The sequence below is a fragment of the Parus major genome, chromosome 3, assembly GCF_001522545.3.
Source record: "Parus major isolate Abel chromosome 3, Parus_major1.1, whole genome shotgun sequence".
Classification (NCBI taxonomy): Eukaryota; Metazoa; Chordata; class Aves; order Passeriformes; family Paridae; genus Parus; species Parus major.
In genome coordinates, this window is record NC_031770.1 from 33479125 (window position 1) to 33500438 (window position 21314).

Consider the following 21314-nt stretch of genomic DNA (forward strand, 5'->3'; position numbering starts at 1 on the left):
TAATTCTGAAATTTTTCTTTCTAGTATTCTCAAGCAATCCCTGCTTAATGTAGTCTCTGAACAAGATGGTCACAATTCCACAAAGGTTATCATAAATTTTCTTGCTTTTCCAAGTTACTTGCCAACTGGAGCTGACATCAGAACTAGACATCATCTAATCAGAATGTAAGAGCCTACATCAGGCTTGCAAAATAAGCATTCTATGGGCTGGGTCTCCTTGCCAAATTTGTTTTAACTACCACACTATGCAGAAGTGCTATTTTTCCCGACACATTTCCACAGTCTGGTGAAGAATCCCACAGACAGGAAGATGAAGGCAGGGGGAAGACTGCTCTCCCTTTCCCAGTGCTTTCTGCTCCACTCCATCCATGATGATTATCCAACCCTTCAGCATTGCCCCTCCCTGGAGAAAGATGGGCTGTTCATCACAAAGGCTCCTTCTTTCATGAAACTCTTCAGATGTGAGACTAAGTTTGCTGCACCAAAAATGGAAAACCCATGAGAGAGGGGTGTGAAGCCACTCTGGTGACAGACAAAATGTAGCAGTTTTGAGAGGTACAGGTGATGCAGCAAGGGGGCAGTCTAAGAGGAGGAAATCAAACTACCACAGCTCAAGGCAAAGGCTACAGAGATAATGAGCAACTTTGAGAGGATACAGAAGAGCCTAGATAAAGGCAAAATGAGAGGAAGTGTTGATGAAATTGTCAAGTAAAGCAGACAACTGCAACTGGTTAGCACTTCCTTGGATGCAAATAATGTCTACTGCAGCAAGCTGCTGTTCACAATAGTGCAAACATCTGAGGGTGCCACATACTGCACTGCATCCAAGGCTCTGAGCCACACTGAGGGCATGAAGAGGATGATGGCTGCTCCCAGGGAAAGCTGCTTTCCGATGCACATGCCCAGCAGTGACTGAATGCTTCCACATGCTGACATGGGGTGTGAAATTTACAGACAACTCACTAAAGACAGACCTCTCAGAGCTGTTCCCAGTCAGAAGATTGGATATAAGAATATTATTACTTCTGATAAATGTATGTCAAAACCTGCCTCTCAGACCAGCTTGTAATCAAAAATCACGGTCTTGTAGCCACTACAGCCTTCAGACAAGATGGAAGTATTTCCCCCTGGATTCCCCAACGTACACTCACCTGACTCAGACTGGATGGCTGGACATCAACCAGTCTTGGAGACAGCAAGCCAGCTACAAGACACCGAGTGTAGCTGTCATGAATGGCTTCACTTATTAAAGGACCAGATTTCTTCAAAAACTTCAGGGTCTGAAACATCAATCAAAATACAAAGGCTAAGACAACATTTCATCACTAAGGTTCTGGATCACTTTAGACTGTCAGCTGCACATGTAGAAGCAGGCTTCATGTTAGCAATTTTGGTAAGCATTGCTATGTAGAGTCTTAAACACAGCAGTACACTTACAGTTCCAGTTTCAAAAAATGCATCCGATAGAAGAAAAAATCCTTGCAAGGCTGAAGGAAAGGAATTATTTTTCAGCCTGTCTGTCAATACAAAGGCCTTGCTTTTCCTTGAACATTGACACAAAATACATTCAGTAGAAGTTAAAACTAATACAACTACAAACCACTCTTTTAAAGACTGTATGTCTGTTTGCAGGGAAGACAGTTTAAACGAGTACATTTAGTGAGCTGGAACTTAATTTGAAAGGGTTTGTCACAAGCTGTGCAGTGCCTCAGAAGTTATACCTTGGCCAAGGTTGAGAGAAAAAACATGCATTTCTTCTTAAACAGTTTAATCACTTTTTTCCCCACTCTCCATGCTGTCCTCCTTTCTCAAATTCACTGGGGTCAAAACCCTAACTCCACACTATACAAAGAAGTAGACACTTTCCCCCACTTCCACCACACTCTCTCTTCCTACTACAACAATTCCTTTCTAGCCATTCACTCCTTGCTCATGCCTCCCTAAAACAGTCTGTACCATTTGCATGGAACTGGCAGGAAATGCATGTAAGTAGGCAGTGTGAGCATAAAGCGGTCTCTGACACTCAAAGCACTGCAAGAGAAAAGTTAGAAAAGGTTCATCTCTTGACAGTCCCAACAGAAATACAGTAAAAAAAAAAGTCACCTCCTTCTGGAAGCCGGTGCAAGTCATGTGAACAATTCCCGAGTTGAGCAAGCATGTCACATCTGCAGGAACAAGGAACGTTTGACAGACGTCGTTACCTGATCACCAGTTTATGCTTTTTAAATAGTGCTCTATTTCTCTAAAAGACAAACCTCCAGCACCCCTTTCCTTCATCACATCACTGACACACTTTCCTAAAAATTAGTTACTCTCTGTCTGTAGAAACTTAATCTCAACCGCTACCCAGGTGCTGTGCTTTGGGCATTTCATTTGATGACCATCAGCCCTTCCTGAGCTATGTTACAGAAGCCCCCAAACCCAAAACTCAGATACGTTTCACTAAGAGTAGGCACCTTGTCAGGACATGGTAACCAGGTCTGAGAAGGTTTATGGGGCTTTTCTTGTTTGGCATTTTGTGTGACAAGCAATGAACAAGAAAGAGAACCACCAAGTAGCATTTGACCTCCACTGAACCTTGTCACTACTCAAATGAAAAGCAGTGAAATACCTACCAAAATTATAGGTGCTTGGATTAAAAAACTGTTCAGGCGGTGGATAAGAAGGAGGAACCCCCCGACTTAGACTACGCTCGTGTACCAGAATATCCAAAATGAGGTTTGGAGAAGTCATGCTTATTACAGGATCCAGTGACCACAGTGCAAAATAGGGGCAATCATGAAGGAATTCTTCTGGCCTTAAAGAAAACAAGTGCATAAGTTCAACAGCAATTTTCAAATTAACCCTCTGCAGGGATATTGAAACCACTTCATTAAAACCTACCTCAGTGAGTCTGGCATTTGAGCATGATACCAGCGATTGATGTCAAACACACCCAAATAAGTAGATGGCTTTCCCTGACCATAGGTATTCACTTGCCAACTGAAGATTGATACACTGGTGTCAGGAGAGATTACTGTCAAAGACAAGACATTGTTCCTTGTTATAGAAAATATTTGATATCTGATGTTTTTAAACCATCACTTTCTATTTTGACTTAATTCTGTTATTTCACTCATGAAACACTACCCTTTATTAGTAATGATAAAAACAATATACAGAGTAGCAAACACCCATGTGATGTGGTTGTATCTGTTCCAAATCAAACCAAATACACTATTATAAGCTCATCACGTTGTTTATCCAGATCATCAGAAAAAGATATCAAATAGAACTGGCTCCAATACTGAGCCCTGGGGAACACTATTTGTGACCATGTGCAAAATGGATGCAGCCAGAGATCTGATCAGGAAAAAAAAAATTCAGATAACATTCCTAAGCAACAGAAAGAATGGTATTACTGTTCAGTGCAGACAACTGGCAGAACAAACTGACTGACCAGCCTTATACAGATGACCCCATACACTGCTCTAGCAACCCAGCAAACATAAAATAAGCACTACTTTTCCCCTTAATGAATGATGTTCAGAGGGATAAAAAAGTCCCACATAAGTTCAGCAAACAATTTTTCTTTTTAAATAAGCCCAGCAAGGTCAGCTAGATGAATATTTAACTGTGGGTATAGAACAGTATTCATTGCCTAGATTTCCAAACCATGTAGTTCAGAATAACCAAGCAGGTACAACGAGAACAAACCTTCATTAACGCTATCCTCTCTGTCAGCATGGTTGCGAAATTTTTCTATGGTTTGACAGCTGAGTAATTTAGTATTGCTGGTCTGCCCTCTCATGGGAAAGATTCCACCAGTGAGATCTAAATTGTACCTTTCATCACAGTATTCCAAACCCTGGATGGGGGGGGAAAAAAAAAAGTAATTTTCATTAGACCTAACAAGAAAGAATGCATATATCTAATATAACATGCATATTGTACTGTTTATTTGCAATGAACTTAGTTCTGATAGCAAATAAAAACTACATCTGACATTCAAGAGAATTAAGTGTCAAATTTTAACATATATTGGCTGAAAAGGCTTTGCACATTTTCAAATATTAGCATTTCCTTAGCAAAATATTGCTCTGAAGCATGCAGAGTTGACATTATTTTATTAAGGAATTTTGGAAGTAACAGATATATGCAGGGTAGACAAGAAAAATCATAACCATCTCTCTGGAAAACTAACATGAAGCCTAAGCAAAGAACCTCATCTTCACTGTAGGATAAGTAATCTCTAAAACTAATTTTAACAGAGATGATGTCCTGAACAAGAAGTTCATGATTCCGAAAGACAGTTCCACAAGATTAAGCACTAAAATCCCATAAACCTGTCCAGCATTAATTTAATGACTAGAAATTTCAGCTTTTATTCATATATGAAGAGCCACTCCCACATAAATTCAGTGCGGAGGGGACGGAGAAAGTAATACTAAATAGTTCCTGCTGTAACAACTTCCTAATCAAAGCTACATATTTTAAGTTTTCCATACTGGGGCAAGCAAGTTAAGGAACTCTAGTGCACAGAAAATACTAAGCAGTGATGTTCCAGACCAGTTAAACAGGAGTTTTCAAAGGAGTTGCACTGGTCAGACTCTGATATGAACATAGAGACTGTACACAAGCCTTGTGCAGAACAAAGGTAAGGATATGCTCCATGACCATGAACTGATATGCAAGACACAGCAACTGCTGAGATGATCTAAAAGCGGTCTTTGAAAGCCTAATTTAAGTGTATCATTCAGTTTTCTTTATTACTTATTTATGCCAGCCTTGAAGGCAACAGAGACTCAAGTTTGACACATGTTTATAAAAACACAGTGCCACATGTTGTAAAAGTTCCACTTGTGACTTTCACCATGCCATAAAGTCAAAGATGCATGGTTTCATAGCCTCAAATCTGATTCCTGGGACATACAGCACTGCTGTAAGCAAACAAGTATTTTAAGCTCCTGTGACTTCTGCTCATTGAACAAGGAGCATCAGTAGATTACTTTCTCCTTGTTTACTCAAACTTGGCCTGCCAAAAGTGAACAACTCTTAAATTTTATGTCACTCAAGACCAACAAGAAGCTTGACTCAGTCATGTAGGCAGAGACCCATTATATCATTGTGACCAATCTGTGACCACAAGTATTCCATCACTTAAGCGTCCACTGTTGAGCACAGATCCTGTCATGATGCATCCTTTAGGGAGGGATTAAGAATTGTTTTGGGGGGATTTTTTGGCAGTAGATGCTATCAGGTCTCAGCATGAAACTACACCATTAAATGGTTTATCTTGTAGGCCAGCTGAGGAACCTGTCTTTCCTCCTCAGAGGATGCAGATGTTCAGCTCTCTTCAACAGACTTCTAAGATTGGTTCCTGTTATAACCTTTCAACCCATGCCTGCGAATGTACTACTCGTTGTAGAGGGTTCCAAGTCTTACTTGAACTACACCACAGGTTTTCCAGGTCACAAAACCAGGAACATTTTTAATCATCTTGTGTGCTTTTTTTTTTTTAAGAGCGTCAACTGGAATTTCTAGTAAACCCATTTTTAAAGACTGATGAAAAGTTTCAACCCTCTGAGGTATAAAGTGACCTTTGTCACATCTTGTTCAGAAAAGACATCCAAGACAAATAACTGCCAAATAGTTACAGGACTCACATTTTAACATTAAATTGTTCAGATGGAAAAATGTAGTAGCCACAAGAGAAACAGAGACAATTGCTTTTTCACCAATGCAGCACACAGTAAAAGGTAATGTTTTTGTCATTGCTAAGACTGTAGCTAAACATAACTTTTAAAAGAGGATAAAACAAAACTGAAATTCAAAAGCAAATCTTGAGAAGATTAAAGAAACTTTCTTCTATCAACTTGCCAAAGTGCTTAGAGCACTGGAAGATGCAGGAGAGAACTGCAATGAAAGCCCTTTAAAAAAAAACAAAACTACACACAAACCCCAAAGAAACATGGTGTTCTGTTCCTTAGAGCACAGTATATTTTTGTCATTTAAAAACTGCACATAAAGATATGACATTTATATTCAGACATGGTGAACCACTTGAAGTATTATTACTTCATCACCGTGACAGATGATGTATTTTAAACACCACTTTCTCCAAACACCTAACCTTTATCTGTTTAAAAGCAACACTTCCAAATCAGGAAGGCACTTTTATACAGACAAAAGGAAAAAAGAACAACATTTAAACTCATTCGAAAAATTCAAAACTCAAAGTCGAAATAAGAAAAAGGAGTCTTTGAACCACAGTCCAAGGATTATGTCAATTTCATTTTGTGCTACTGAGAACGTACAAGAGCAAGTGTCAAATAGGAGGAAAGACCTACAAGATCACTTTCCCATCAAAAACTTCTTGGTAGTGTTTCATGTATACTGCTAAATAGAATTAAACATTATACAGGTGCCTCCTGTCTCTGTTAGATTATCTGAGATCTAATACCTCCTCTATATTTTATCTATTGTATACCACAGCATCTCTAGAACCAGTTCTAAAAATATAGAGATTCTTCTGAACAAATCATACCACGGTACATCACATGTACATATTTTACTGGCTTTAGGAGTAGATTTCAGAGACAGTCTATCCAAAACTTATGAGCAATCTTTACAGCGACTGAGTTTCAGAATCAATGCTGCAGAGACATTGTAGGTATTTTTGTAGGTATTCTGAAGTCAGGCTGACAAGAGTTTAAAAGAAAAACATAATAAAACAGAGATCAAAAATGTATATAGAGATATATATGACCATATTGTAAGAAAGGGAGACAGACAGAAGCTTCCTCAAATCTACAGTTTGGTAACACAAAGCGATTCAAAGCCTTGTCTTCTCTTCCTAGATGCCATCCATGTGATGTTTAAGTTAAGAGTAATTTCATTTATAACAGTCATTTCCTCTTCAGGAATCAGATGTATAAGAGCTCTTTGCAGATTAATCTAGCTGGAACACAATGACACTTAAGTTTAAAATTGTATGGCATCAGGATGGATAGATTGTGTCTGACCAATCTGGTCATCTATGATGGAGCGACAGAAACACTACACTTGACAAGGGAAAACTGACGGATGTCATCTACCTAGACTTCTACAAGGTCTTTAACACAATCCCTCACGACATCACCATCTCTAAATTGAAGACAGGCAGATTTGAAGGATGGACTACTCAGTGGATAAGGAACTGGTGGGAAGGACCAAGCCAAAGAGTTGTGGGAAACAGCTCTATCTCCATAGGTCAATGTTGAGTGCTGTCCCTCAGAAACCTGTGTGGGGACTGGCACTCTTCAGTATCAATGACACAAACAGTGATATCAAGTGCACCTTAAGCAAGTTTGCAGATGACATAAGCCTGAAAGGTGCAGCTGACAAAACAAAAGGCCGGGATGTCATCCAGAGGGACGTGGAGAATGCTGAGAGGTGGGCCAGTGGGAATCTCACGACATGAACATTAGCAAGTCCAAGTGCAAGATGCTGCACCTGGAATGGGGCAATCCCAGACATGACTACAGACTGGTAGAAGTGACTAAGAGCAGCCCTGCCAAGAACAATGTGGGCATTCTGGTGGACGAGCAATATGCACTCACAGCCCATCCAGAAGTCCGACCTCATCCTTGGAGACCTCAGTGCAGCCTTTCAGCACATAAAGGGTGCTTATAAAAAAGGGAGACTGACATTTTACAAGGACAGATAGTGACAGGACAAAGGAGAAGGGGTTTTCAACTAAAACAGGAGAGATTTAGATTAGATGTTAGGAAGAATGTTTTTACTGTGAGAGTGGTGAGGATCTGGAAGTCAGGCTGTGCAGAGATGCTATAGATGTCCCATCCCTGGGAGTGTTCAAGGCCAGGGTGGATAGGGACCTGAGCAAACTGAACTAGTGCGTGGCATCCATACCCATGGCAGGGGATTGGAATTAAGTGATATCTAAGGTCTTCCAACCAAAACCATTCTATGATTGTATGACTTGTTTTCAAAAATATGGACAAAAGAATGCCTAAAAAAGACTCATCAAAAGACTTTTTTCTTAAGTCTCACTGATCTTTCATGGAAAATATTAATCTGGTCAACTTTACTGATCCTTACTTAGACAAAATTACTATTTTTATCTTCTCACATACAAGCCTGTCTTACCTCGTACATGACTTGTCCTGATGCCAGGCGTTTTCTGTCACCAAATGCTAACTGCAACAGATGTAAACTCACAACATCACCTTCACTGAAAAAGGAATAAATGAGGAAATTTGATTAAAAAACAGCTTTACAATCCTCATTTTCATTTTATTACATCTAATCTGAAACTAACTTAAGAGCATGCTCTTGTTGAAAAGAAAAACACTGCTTCCAAAAACATAATAGGTCACACTTAGCCGGTAAAACATAAAGGAGGAAATTTTGACACAAAACCTTCAGGGGCAAATACTAAGTATACCGAAAACCTTTAATATGCAACATGGAGAAAAAAAATTGCTGAATTCCTAGAAATGGTTCACAACAGTAAAGTGCTCTCCATGAAAACTGCTTTTAAGTCAAACTTAAGAAGACTGCCACTTTATGAACAGCTGGGCTGATTAAGTAGCTTGTTGATAATGTTTAGTGTTCTGCATCTGCAGCCTAGACAACTTTAAATGGCATTGAATATCATGGTGGGAATACCAAACAAATCTTGAAGCAGTCATCAAGAAACAAGGGAAATCACTTGAGACTGCAAGCACAAAGATACAGCCACTGTTTTCTTTGCCTTCGTTCACAAGGTAGGAAAGAGCCAACCTTCTTTTCAAGTGTAAAATCCTGAAAATATTGCATTGTAAGCTTAACACTTCATCTCCTGTACAGTTAAATAAACAAAATGAATACACAGATATCAACTGAATGTGAACAAATATTAAAAAAAAAATCAGTGACTTATGGCAAAATTTTATTCACCTTTGTTGTGTAGACTGAACAGCCCACAAATAGCAACAATTGCGGGGATCATTCTCAGGCTCTTGAAAAGTAACTGCATAGACAGGAATCCTTCCTCCTTCAAGCTGGGAGTGGTGCCTACAGGTTTAAAAGAAAAAATTAGTATAGAAAAAAGGAAAGCCTGCTGGCTCTGGTTGTTTGTAGAAGGGTATAAGCATATTCTGGGAATAAAGAAGCTTTCATGCTTATCCTCAAAGTACAGAAAGTCATCCATTAGTACTTCCAACTAAAACACCTGACGACTGAGAAGCCATTACTTCTTTAGTATTTGTCTTCCCAACTTGTGAACTTCAGTTTCACCTTCACAATCTTCTCCTGGCATCTAATTATGCATCCACTGTCTATTTATGCATCCACAATGCATCCACATCCATATCGCTTCTGCTGAGGCACTGTAGATTTCCTTAAATAACACTTGTCTGTGGTCATATATTTCAAATGGCAGATTATAAATCACCTCTAAATTTCATATTGCTTATAAATTTATGTATCCCTAATTCTGATCTCCAAGTCATCCAAACAAACTTTCATTCACATATGCATTCTTGCCTGGGAATGAGTCAGCCACTCATCAAGGCTGAAATGTAGGAAAGAATATACTTTCAGGCACAGATCAGCTACTGAATTATCACATCATACTAGATCCACTGTGGACACTTTAAAGAATATTATCACCAAAATTGTATTATTCACACAGCGAAGCCTTCCAGTGGATGCCCTAATTGCAATAACCGGTTCCAAAGCTTTCCAAAACCTTTCACAGAAACACAGATATTGCCTGGGTTCACAAAACACTATTGGACAGAACAAACTGACTTATAAAAATTGGCTCTAAAACACCCCTACGGCATGACTTCCTAAAGCAAAAAATTGAGATCCCTGTACCTCCAAGTGTGACAAAGCAGAAGTGACTACTTACTCCCTCTTCAAAGTTTTCATGTTCCATAGTGACAAGTAGCCATCAGAAAAACCCACAACGAGCTGGTTGCTTCTGCTTATGTAGCACAGGGTTGATACTGCTGTTCCTGAAGGACTTCGTAATTGAAAACAGAGATGCCTCCCTTCTCTGGTCACAGCTTCTCTTCTTTGTGGAACTTCAGCAGGAATTCTAGTGACAACTTCGAGATCTACACACAGAAAAACAGGCAAGAAATTAATGCATTGTGCCACCTCCATTGCATTTTAAACTGATATGATTATACAACATGTACAATCTAATTCTACCGTGCCAAGCAAAACACCCATTTCTGCAGCACCTTTTTTTCACTACTCCTGTCTCTGCACCTGTTCAGAAACAAAAGCACTCTCCAATGGGATGGGTCTTGTCAATCGTATTTCAAAACTCAATACAAATGTAACCACTGCAGCCAAATTCTTCTTGCACCCTTTAAAGCAGGAGTTTGGGCCTCATGATGAAGCTACTTGAGCTCCTGAAGCCACTCTTACCACACCCAAAACAGCGTATGCAATCTGAAAACTGCCGTATTCACTGACCCAAATGCAGAATTTTTGATAGGCCACATTTATTTCAAAACACAAGCCTAAAGCCTGCCACAAGTCATTAATGGAAACAGGAGAACACTCCCAAGAATTATGGTACCTCTAACACAACTTCCTGTCACGCAGCTGCACTGACTCAAATGGAAAAATTCCTACTCCCACTGGTAACAATCACAGGGACAAGGGAATGTGGGCAGCAAGAGGCCTTCTTAACATCAGCAGCAGTATTAAGTCACTCCCCATTTTTTGATCAGTTCAGCACCACACCACATCAAACTGCCATCTCCAGTCAGCAGTCAGCAATGGCAGAAATGGCAGTAGTCCATCAGCACGCTGGGATCTTCACTGGGATACGACCTGGCTTTGGAAAAGAAACAAATCTTCTTACCTCTAAATTCAAGTTCAAAAACAGCAGCTTACCTGACGCTTCTACTTCATTCTGACTGCAAGACAAATCATCCAAACAAAGGTCAACCAGAAGGACATGGCCAACGTCTGTGGCCACTGCTGCCACTCCAAAGAGCCATCGCAGACTCTGATGCAGGTGCCGGGTGCTCACGCTGGCTCCGCCGTCGTTGCTGATGGGTTCGATGGCCGTCACCTGTAGGGAACCGCAGCTTAGTATCCAAGCTCTGTGACAGGCTCAAGAGTAATCACTCAGAAGGGAAGCCAGCATTGGCACAGCAGAAACAGGAAAGGAAATACAGGATAAGATTTCCATGGGAATGAAACATTCCTACAAAGGGTTGGAGAGAGATGCTGGCTTATTAAAATCTACACTGGTCCTCACTTTAACTGATAATATCTAACAAAAATTTTCAATGCACACCAGCTTACACTGTTACAGGTGGCAGAGAAAACTCTAAAAGGCAGCCTAAAACAACAGCAAGAGACCAAACAAGAACTTGCTCAGCCTGAGGCAGGAGCTCCCTCTGCTCCCTGACACACCAAGCAGTCCCCACAGCCTCAGCACAAGGTGAAGACAGACCCTTCAGCACCCACCGCACACCCAGGACAGCACTGACTGCTCTAGCAGACACAAGCACTCCACGGCTCCTGCACTATAGCTGGACAACACAAGAACTGAGGCTATCTTCCAGCCTCTTACAAACGCAGCACCATGAAAGCAGACAGCTTTACATCAGCAACAAAGCACTGTCTGAAAACAAAGCAAAGAAGGGAGCGTCACAAGCTAGTCCATCTTTTTATGCAGGTTATTTACCCCCTGAAGTGGGGGAAAATATCCAAACACAAAGGCTCCCTGAAGTTCTCTCCTGTACCAAGCACTTGCTTATGACTGACTGCCCGGCTATCTGGTATACAATCCACCTTTCACCTTGAACACAAGAATTCTAATTGCAGAAGTATCTATAGTTATTTAGGAAACTCTATTTTCTTTCAGAATTCCTATGATTCAAATTAGATTTTCAATCTTCTCTACTGCTCAGAGGACCAACAAAAGTATTTTGATTACTCAGATTCTTGCGCTCCAAGTGTTGGTGACTGCACCGAGGAAATACAGAACACATCTTGCTGTGCAATTAGCCAAGGTTAAAATGCTGCTTCTAAATTCTTTTCAAGGTATTTTTTTCACTGTACAACTGGCTCCAAATACATCTTTCCTAGTTTTGCATAGAGTCTTCCAAAATATTCCCTGGTTGCTTCAATTTTCCATGAAGAAGCTCTTGAAATTATGTTTTTTCCATTATGCTATGCACTGCTTTTTCCTATTCTCTTAGTGCTTTGACAACTCATTCTGGGAAAGAACAAAGAAAACTTTTCTCAGCTCACTGAATCTGAATGCTGCCCTTCTGCCTCATGCAAACCAGGAAAATTTGAGAAAATACCATGCAACAGTTCTGAAACACGCAACTGTTATAAACCAATTTGATGTTCCATCAATTCATCAAATTGTTTATATGTTTATAATTTGGAATCCAATTCAAATCATACACATCAACATTTTCAGTGTTCTGCTGCATTTCATACATGTATCAATAGGCCACTGCGAGACACTCAAAGACACATGATAAGATACTATGCCAAAATTCTTTCTAAGCTCCTGAGTTTGAGTTTTTTAACTCATTTCTTTATTCTGTGAATGACTCAACATCCACTGTTACACTAAAAAGTAGTCACACAGTCACAATAAACACCCTGTATTAATACACTAACAACTTGACACCTTGGAGCAGAGTTGCTCTAAGGTAAACTGTACAACTTAGCTGTCAACAGAAGTTATACCCATTGAGAAAATACAGTGCTCATTAAATGTGTAAAAGAGTAATAACAAAACTAAAGAAAGTGATGTTAAGATCTACATTTTACCTTTAAAAAATAATCAATCTGAAAATCAGAGAAACATTCACACAGATCAAGCCCCCCCCAAAGTATACATTACATAATATGCACATATGAATTTCTTAAAGAATTCAAAAGATATGGACAGCAGCCAAGTGCAAGTTATATCTACTTGGTTTTTGCTTACCCTTATTCCCACTCACAGTCTGAAAATTAACAGTCCAATTAAGTAATACCTGTGACCTGACTATGCTGACTAAACTAACACAATACCAAAGACATAGGAAGGAAAAGGAAAGCAACAGACCAAACACACTTGTAATCAAGAGCTTTCAGGGAATAAGTGCAAAACTCTCAGCACAGCTTTGGCTTTATTTCAAGATTCCTACCCTTTATCACAAAACATAACTTTTTCCTGCAGGGCTTCATCATCTTTGCTCCTGAACCAGTTTTTGTGGTATAGAACAACTCTCTAATACAACTGATTGCTGGAACTAGCTTCTATTTCAAAACACTTCCGCAGCTAGATTTGTCATGCAACATAAGCCTTACTTCTTAACCTTTGCTTTTCCTAACTTACTTAGATAGAAGAAATAAAACCTAACACACCAACATCACTTACCAAAACATAATTTACTTACTGATTATTCAAGCTTTTCAAGCACACAGCCTTTACATCCACAACTCAAGCAGATAGCAAAACAACACAATGGAACACTGATCCAACTCATACCTTTAGAACTTATCACAACACAAGTGCTAACTACTAATAACAACACTTCCACCTGTACTCTAGCAAGACAAACTAAATAATGGTAGAGAAAGCTGGATCTGTTGCAGATTCTAAGATGATAAAACACAGTGAATCTTGATGCTCTGAAAACTTAATCTGATTCTTGTTTCCATTACATTAATGAGACACAGGGACACAACATCATTTGGGTCCAAGGGTTATAGAAAGCACAAAAAATTATTGACATTACACCACTGTATCCCATCTACACAAACATCTCACTATAAAAATCTAGACTGTATATCTGTATTATACATATACATATCACACAAAAATCTAAACTATATTCAACAAGCAGAGATCCAAGGACAGCAGACTGAAAGTAAAACTGGCAACAATCTGACAGATAACTCACTAAAATCTTTTTTCCAATCCTAAGTTAACAGAAAAATCTGTTCTGTTCCCAAGTCACCTGCTTCCTAGTCTGAGATTGATGGGAATGTGTCAAAGTCATTAACAGCAGTGATGGGAATCTGAGATACTTTAAGAACAGTATTTCTGATAGAAATTAGCCATTTAGAAAAGGTATATTACAGACAAATTACGTGGGGTTTTCTTTTTTCCTCTGAAAAATAAAAGATTTTCAATCCCTTTTTAAAAAAAAGGGGAGAATTACATCACAATGTACTCTACAATATTTTTTTTTACTCTCAGTAAACTCAAAAGATAATGTTACTGCTAAGTCCAAGATTTTACACTGAGGCTCTCCTGACTGGGTAGTCAGAACTGACAGTATGTTAACGCAATATAAAAAGAAAGAATAAGTTGTACAGAGATGCACAAGAGCTCTTCTTGAAACAGGATTATTCAGCACCAAACAACACAAAATCCTCATTTTCTCAAGATACATACCCTTCCTGGAAGAACAACTGCTTTAACCACTCTTGAGATCCCAAGGTCGTACAGACAGAGAACACTTCCCTCTGCTTCCTCCAAGCCAACCAGGAGCCCAGTCCTCTTCTGCCAAGAAAACTCCTTCACCACACGAACAGTGGGAGGCTGCTCGTTCACTCCGCTGAAGCGATACGCAGAGAGACGCTCTCCTGTCACTGAGTTCACCACCTCCAGCTGGGGACCACACGCCAGCCACGCCAGGCCACTTCTGCCTGCAAGGCAAAAGAAACACCACTGAACAAATCCCCAGCACAAGAACTGAAACAACAGCAAGGGCGCTGGCACTGGGCCTTTCCCTCAAGTGCACCAAAGGGAGGAAGGGCAACCTACCTACACCCCACCATTCTTTTAAACCACCCATTGCAATCCTCAACCAATACATCTTAGAATTAATAAACTCATTCTTTTGCATTTGTACTTGTCTTTCCTGCGCTCAAGAACGTTGACTCTTTGGGATAAAGATTACAATACACTGAGCTCCAGGCTGTATCCCATACTTGGATTGGTTCTGCTAGAAAACACCTAAATATGTACAAAGTCTCAAAGCATACTTCACACACAGCCCATCTAAACCAATTCATTTCCAGTTAAGAATTTTGCTTGACGCACGACTACTCTGGGCAGGGATTCGGACAGAAAATTATCTTCAAGTGGGCACTGCATCCGTAAATTTCAACTTTTACACCTGCACATCCCAGAAAGAATTTAACAAGTGTTGTTTCACTGATGAATTTAACACTTGTTCCTTAGCTGAGGAACTTCAAGCTCATACAAAGGATTAGCTCCATTACTGCACTTACAGACAGGGAGATAAGATTCTACCTGGTCTTAACAGACACCAAGACATCCACACAGGCATCCAGCTCTACCTTCAGATCACCGAGAAAGTCAACTGCCTAATCTGCTTAGCTGCTCTCAGCAACTCTCACTGGGTCTCATCTGCAGCCTATTAAATAATACGTGGGCACTTCTTAACAGAGCTGTCCTTTTTCCATTTTTTATTTGGACTAGAGAAGAAAAAGGAGTGCATTGTGTCTCTGTAACTACTTCTGCATGGGATGTTATGATGGATGTAGAGCTTGGGATAAAGAAATTTGTCCCAAAACAACACTATTTCTTTCTTGAAAACTGCCTTCTATTTCATTCAAAACTGAGGAGCACATGGTCACCCATATTACTTAAATAGCACAGGATTGGAGCAGGCTGTTGCACTTTCAATGCTTAGCACTTCCAATTGTTAAAATATCCTGTCAGCACTAGCAGAACCTGATGCATTCTATTTAACAGAACCAACCTGATGCTACGACCCTGAGCTTCAGCCAGTAACAACTTTACACCAAATCCAAATTTAAAGGAAAACCTCAGAAAAAAAAAAAGAGCTCACCTCCAGAAAACTTCCCACACAGCACAGAGTCTAGGGTGATCTCATCTTCCCCAAGTGCCTCAACAGTCACCTCTGGAAACTGCAGCAGACTGCTCGTTACCTGAGCCGTTAGGTCTCGCATTCTTCACTGCAAATAAAGAAAAAAAGGCAAGAAGACTCATGTCAGCCATAAATATCTTTGAGACTGACCCAAGCTTCATCAGTATGCAGTGACAAATCTCCCATACATCATTTGTAGATCTTTTCTGCTTAAAAGAAATGGCACTTGGGACATTTTTTCACCTCACAGCAGAGCAAATGGAGAATCTTGAGCTTTTCTGATGCTTACAAGATCACCAACAAAAAGTGACCCAGAGGGATGGACAAGATCAATAATAGGGAAGAGAACAACACACCGAGTTCTAGTTTACTCATACAGGTTAGCAAGATGTGATTTCTGAAAAATCATATTCTGAAAAGCTTCTCAGTAAGAGATATAACTCTCTGCCCTTTGCCGTGATTTAATACATTATTTGTAGTCAATTGTCTTCTAGTAGATGTCACAGATGAGCCACATCTCGTTTACTTTTTCTGCTTATTTTTGACATTCAAGAATAAAAAGTTCTTGACCAAATTCATACTCAAATTCTTCCAGAAAACATACTGCTAATACTTTCAAGCAATACTGACTTTCATAGCTCATCAATTAAAAGTATTTTTCCATACACTTAAGAGGTGAACATAACACAGCTCTTGAAAATACTGGTTTTTTTCCTCTGCTGAAATCCTTGTATTTCTTGTTCCAGTTCCTTCCTTCCTATTGCCTTTATCACATCTCTGCAGTATTAAAGAAAAAATTTGCTCACACAGGTGCTCCACAAGAGCTCACATTTCAGTATGTCAGGACAGATTTTTTGTATTTTTGTGGAAAAACTGAAGAGTTGAACTGATTTTCAGGATTAACCAGGTGGCTAAATATGAGATAATCCATATGCATGGAAATACAAATTACTTTAAGGATCTATGTTTTCCAAGTCATCTGGCTTATAGAAAAGGCCTCTGAAAGACAAGACAAATTCAAATGTCTTTCTCAAACAGTACTGCTTTCTTCAAGACATCTCAAGGTGGTATACACAGGTCACTAGTGCTGGGTTGTGCTCCCTTATCTGCTGCCAGCAGGACAACAACAAGCGCGTGAAGCACAGGAAGGGTAAGTCAGCGTCCTGCACTAAGCACAAGTCAAGATTTTGACAAAAATGTTACTGATGGCAAAGCCAGTACTGCAGCCAGCCAGCCTGACCACTCCACCAGCATTCTCTACTAGCCCAGATCAGGTTCCAAGTGGGACAACTTATTTGCAGTAGTTTTGCTGAGTTTCTCTTTTGGTACTTGCCATCAGTTTCAAGTGACAACTTCTGCACTGTTTCCAGGGGCTCCAGAGAGTAAAAGAAGCACAATTACACCAGCACTCTTGTTTAGTTTGATTGCAATTTAGTGTGATGTGTTTTAGGAGTAACCCATAACACCAAATACTAATTCAGACACATCTGGCTGATGAATAGCATCTTTGACATGTTTTGGTGTGTGTTTGTGTTCCTGTCACTGGGCACCACCGGAATGTTCCTGGGTCCATCTACTTTACGTGGACCTTTACCTTTACCTCCCTTCAGGTATTTATGTGTATTGATGAGAACCCCTGAGCCTTCTCCAGCCTGAACAGTCCCAGTCTCCCAGCCTTTTCTCAAAGAAGAGCTGCTCCAATCTCCTCTAACCATCTCTGTGGCCCTTTGCTGCACTCTCTCCAATACCTTCATCTCCCGTCTTGAGAGTCTGGTGAGCCTGGACCTGACACAGCATTCCAGCTGAAGCTTCACCAGTACTGTACTAGAGGAAGGATCACCTCCCTTCAGCTGCTGGCAAAGCTTCTTCCTCATGCAGGCCAGGCAGTGTACCATCAGCCTTCTTTGCTGCAGGGGCACAGTGATGGCCTATGGCCAACTGGGTGTCCCAGGGCCTTTTCTGTCAAGCTGCTTTCCACCTGGGCAGGCCCCCGCACACAGTGGTGTCTGGGATGATTCCTCCCCAGTGCAGGACTTGGCACTTCCCCTTGTTAAACTATATAAGGTTCTTGTCAGCCCATTTCTCCAGCCTAACAAAGCACTGACTCTGACAACATATATTTAGTAATTTTAGAAAAGAGCACAAAATTCCAGAGTTATTGTCGTGGATAAATTTCTTCTTCTGTTTTTGGTAAAAAAGCACGGAGATGTGTGTGTGTTAAGTATACTATTATTAATACCATATACCACAAAAATCGCAAGACAGTTTTAAGAAAAGAGTGAACAAATATCTTGCAGTAGGGCAAGTAAGAGCATGCAAGGAAACATCTCAGCTGGATGCTCTCCATGAGTCATCCTAAGCGACCCTGCCTGGGACACTGCCTACCTGCTGTGCCAAGAGCACAGAACCTTGTGTGGCCAAATTGGAAATCAACCATCCTCTACTGGGAAGATTTGAGTTTAAAAACAAACCGCTCACCATCCCAAACTCCTCACCATCTCAAAAAAGAATTCCTCCCTGATGGAAAGCCCATATGTTAATACTCTGTATTCCTGTCCACAATACAAAAAAAATATGCTTATCAGTCCATGAACACCAGTAAGAACCATCAAATAAGTAGAACTCCAAGACCTGAACCATTTTTGTAGAAAATGAAAATACTAGAGCATCAGGCATGCTCAAGTTTCCTCCAATAAGGCAAGGACCATTTAAACTTTTCTTTAAAAAAAACCAACCCAAACAAAAACAAAAAACAGGCATGGAACAAGGTTAATAAACTTTATAACAAATTATGAACAATACATACTGACCCCTCTATAAGGATGCTTTCCTTGCATCATTTTGCTAAGGTATACCAAGAATTGCTAGGAAGTCAAAACAGAGGGGAAATACTTAGATCTAGATTAAAGGCATGAAGCCTCTGCTTTAACAGATATATCCAACAGCAACTGAATTTCTTTGAAACAGTAACTACAATCACATTCTTATTTCTGCCTGCTGGAAATCAGATTAGGGTAAAATGTCACATGCTTACTCCATTTTCAGGAATAAACCAGAATTCAGCCTCCCCACTGTATCCTATAGAAATGCAGTCTTTGTGCAAGTTGCCAAAATGACCATTCTTCTTCACCCTAGGAACTTACAGCTTCCAAACACCATGAACAAAAAGACAAAAATGTCATAAACTTTTGGATTAAAAAGCTTGGAAGGGGGGAGAGGGAAGGAGGGAAAAGAAAGAAAGAGAAATTGCATATTCAAGCAGAATTACATACAGCCAAAGTAGAGTTGTGAGATGTCAGTTTTGACTGATGGTATTACATAAAAATCAGTTTAAAAGGCCAACAACATTATGCGCTCACTGAAGCTAAAAACACGGTCAGTCACAGCTGAAGACAAGATTTGATAGGATATGTTGATTTCACTGACATCAAAAGAGAGACCCTGCTGCCATGTCTTATCTCCTTATTTGCTCCTTTGTTCTACTACTGTATTTTGGAAGACATTTCCAGCATACCACACTGGTATGCCATCCCACCGCTGGTCCTTCCCAGCACAAATTCCAGAACCACATCGAAGAGAAAGACCTGCCAGAATCACGAGTAGTCACCTCTATCAAACACCCTGCTCAAGCCATCAGCTAAAGCAGGCTGCCCAAGGCAGTATCCACATGGATTTGGTACATTTAATTCTCCAACAGGCTTCTACAACCAGCAACCTGACAAGATCAGCTGCAGAAACACATGCAACCCACACAACAGGGTGACTCTCTCTTGCCAACTTCAGGATTCTGTTCTCTCTACCACACCAGTCAGCATCACACCAGGAAAGGTCTGTCACCACTGTTTCCCCAAAACTATATCCGACACCTTGCTAGGCAGAAGACGTAAAATTAATAGAATCTTGATCACGCTTGAAAAAGTCAATGCTAAGCAAATCGATGCAGGAAGGAGAGCTGAGGTAGCACGTGAATGAGGAGCTGTCCTCCCCAGGATACAGAGCTGTGTGCCCAAACGCATGGGACAGCTGCCAGCCAAGGCTGACAAAACCAACCGATGGGCCCGGCAAAGGCACCTGCACGGCTCTAGACCCCAAACGGGGTGCAGCCATCCCGACACAATCAAGTCCCTCAATTTCCTCCAGTCTTCCCAGACACGATCAGGAAGCAGTCCTGAAAGACTAACACCAAGCATTCTATTGGCAGAAGCTTCAGACCTGGACTCAGTTTATTAAGGAAGACACTGAGCACTTTTGTTTAAGCCAGCAGCAACTTTGCTTCGCGACGTTTTGCTTCGTGCGAAGACCACCACAGATCACACTGGATCCTTCTAAAGCTGTGGCCTCCCCACTGCACCCACCCCTCGTCCCGCAATCACCGCTCTAAGCAAGGAGAGCATTTCCCGCCTCCTCATGGAATACAACCCCGGAGCACGGCGGGGGAGGGGGGAGGCAGAATTAGAAAAAAAAGTAAAGAAAAACCCTCCAAAAACACGACCGAAGGGGCGAGAACAGAGGGCGTGCGAGGGTGGCCGGGCAGGACGGAACGCTCCTGGCGGCAGCCGCCGCATCTCCCACGCCCCCCAGCCTGACGGAGCCTCCCGGCCGCGGAGCCTCCCATGTGCGCTGCCCAGGCCGCGCCGCCCGGGCCTCCCCCGCCGCCGGGGGCCGGGGCACGTGTGGCGGACACGGCGCCGCAGCCCGGGGGTCACTTACATAAGGGACGGGCGGCCGGGCCCGCCCGAGGCCCCCGCGGGCCCGCGCTGCGCCAGCGGCGTTGCCGGCCTATGCGGCTCGGGAGCGCCCGGTACCCGCTGGTACGGGGCGGGAGGAAGAAAGGGAGGAATGAAGGCAGACGGGCGGGCGGGGGTCGTCGCTACCGCCACCTCCGCCGCCTCCTCCTGTCCGCGCTGCTGCCCCCAGCCCAGCCGAGCCCGCGCTCCCGGTACGTGCCGGTGCCGGTGGCATCTCCCTCCCGCAGCGGCGACAACGGCGCGGCCCGGCCCGGCCCGGCCCCGCGCGCCCGCGCACCCACCTCGCTCGCTCACCCGCCGCGCGGGGGGCGGGACGGGATGGGGGGGCGGGAGGAGTTCTCGCGAGAGCCGCAGCGAACCTCCGCGGGAATTTTCAAATGCGCGGGACACGGCCCCAGGCGCTGGCGGCGGCGGCGGCCTCTGAACTACGTATCCCGGCGTGCCGTGCGCAGCCGCTTCCGTTTCCGCCCCGGCGGCTGCTGTCTCTCGCGGGGCACGCCGGGAGCTGTAGTTCCTGGACCGGCAGGACCAGTGTTCCGCAAAGCCCGTTCCTGGCCCCCGTCCCGCACCTCGTGGGGATGGCTCTGCTCCCCTGCCCCGCCAAGAGGGAGCCCCCGGCAGGGAGAAAGCTGGCCCTGCTTACCTGTGTCCGTCTCATCGCAGGAGCCGTTCACCCATTTCTCCCTCTTCCCCCGCC

General features: G+C 42.1%; 1 protein-coding gene across 1 annotated transcript in view; it reads right to left on the reverse strand.

Moving 5' to 3' along the window:
- Nucleotides 1-21027, reverse strand: part of LOC107201253 (protein ELYS-like) — a 37721-nt gene extending 16694 nt beyond the window's left edge. The window contains exons 1-12 of the mRNA XM_019005878.2: nucleotides 20899-21027; nucleotides 15831-15957; nucleotides 14405-14658; nucleotides 10879-11059; nucleotides 9878-10085; nucleotides 8920-9036; nucleotides 8128-8212; nucleotides 3697-3847; nucleotides 2884-3016; nucleotides 2616-2797; nucleotides 2104-2165; nucleotides 1152-1280 (exon numbers count right to left, since the gene is read on the reverse strand). Coding sequence (XP_018861423.1) covers nucleotides 1152-1280; nucleotides 2104-2165; nucleotides 2616-2797; nucleotides 2884-3016; nucleotides 3697-3847; nucleotides 8128-8212; nucleotides 8920-9036; nucleotides 9878-10085; nucleotides 10879-11059; nucleotides 14405-14658; nucleotides 15831-15951 — 1623 coding nt within the window. The 5' untranslated portion in view covers nucleotides 15952-15957; nucleotides 20899-21027. The remainder of the gene's footprint in view (nucleotides 1-1151; nucleotides 1281-2103; nucleotides 2166-2615; nucleotides 2798-2883; nucleotides 3017-3696; nucleotides 3848-8127; nucleotides 8213-8919; nucleotides 9037-9877; nucleotides 10086-10878; nucleotides 11060-14404; nucleotides 14659-15830; nucleotides 15958-20898) is intronic.
- Between the last annotated feature and the right edge of the window lie 287 nt (nucleotides 21028-21314).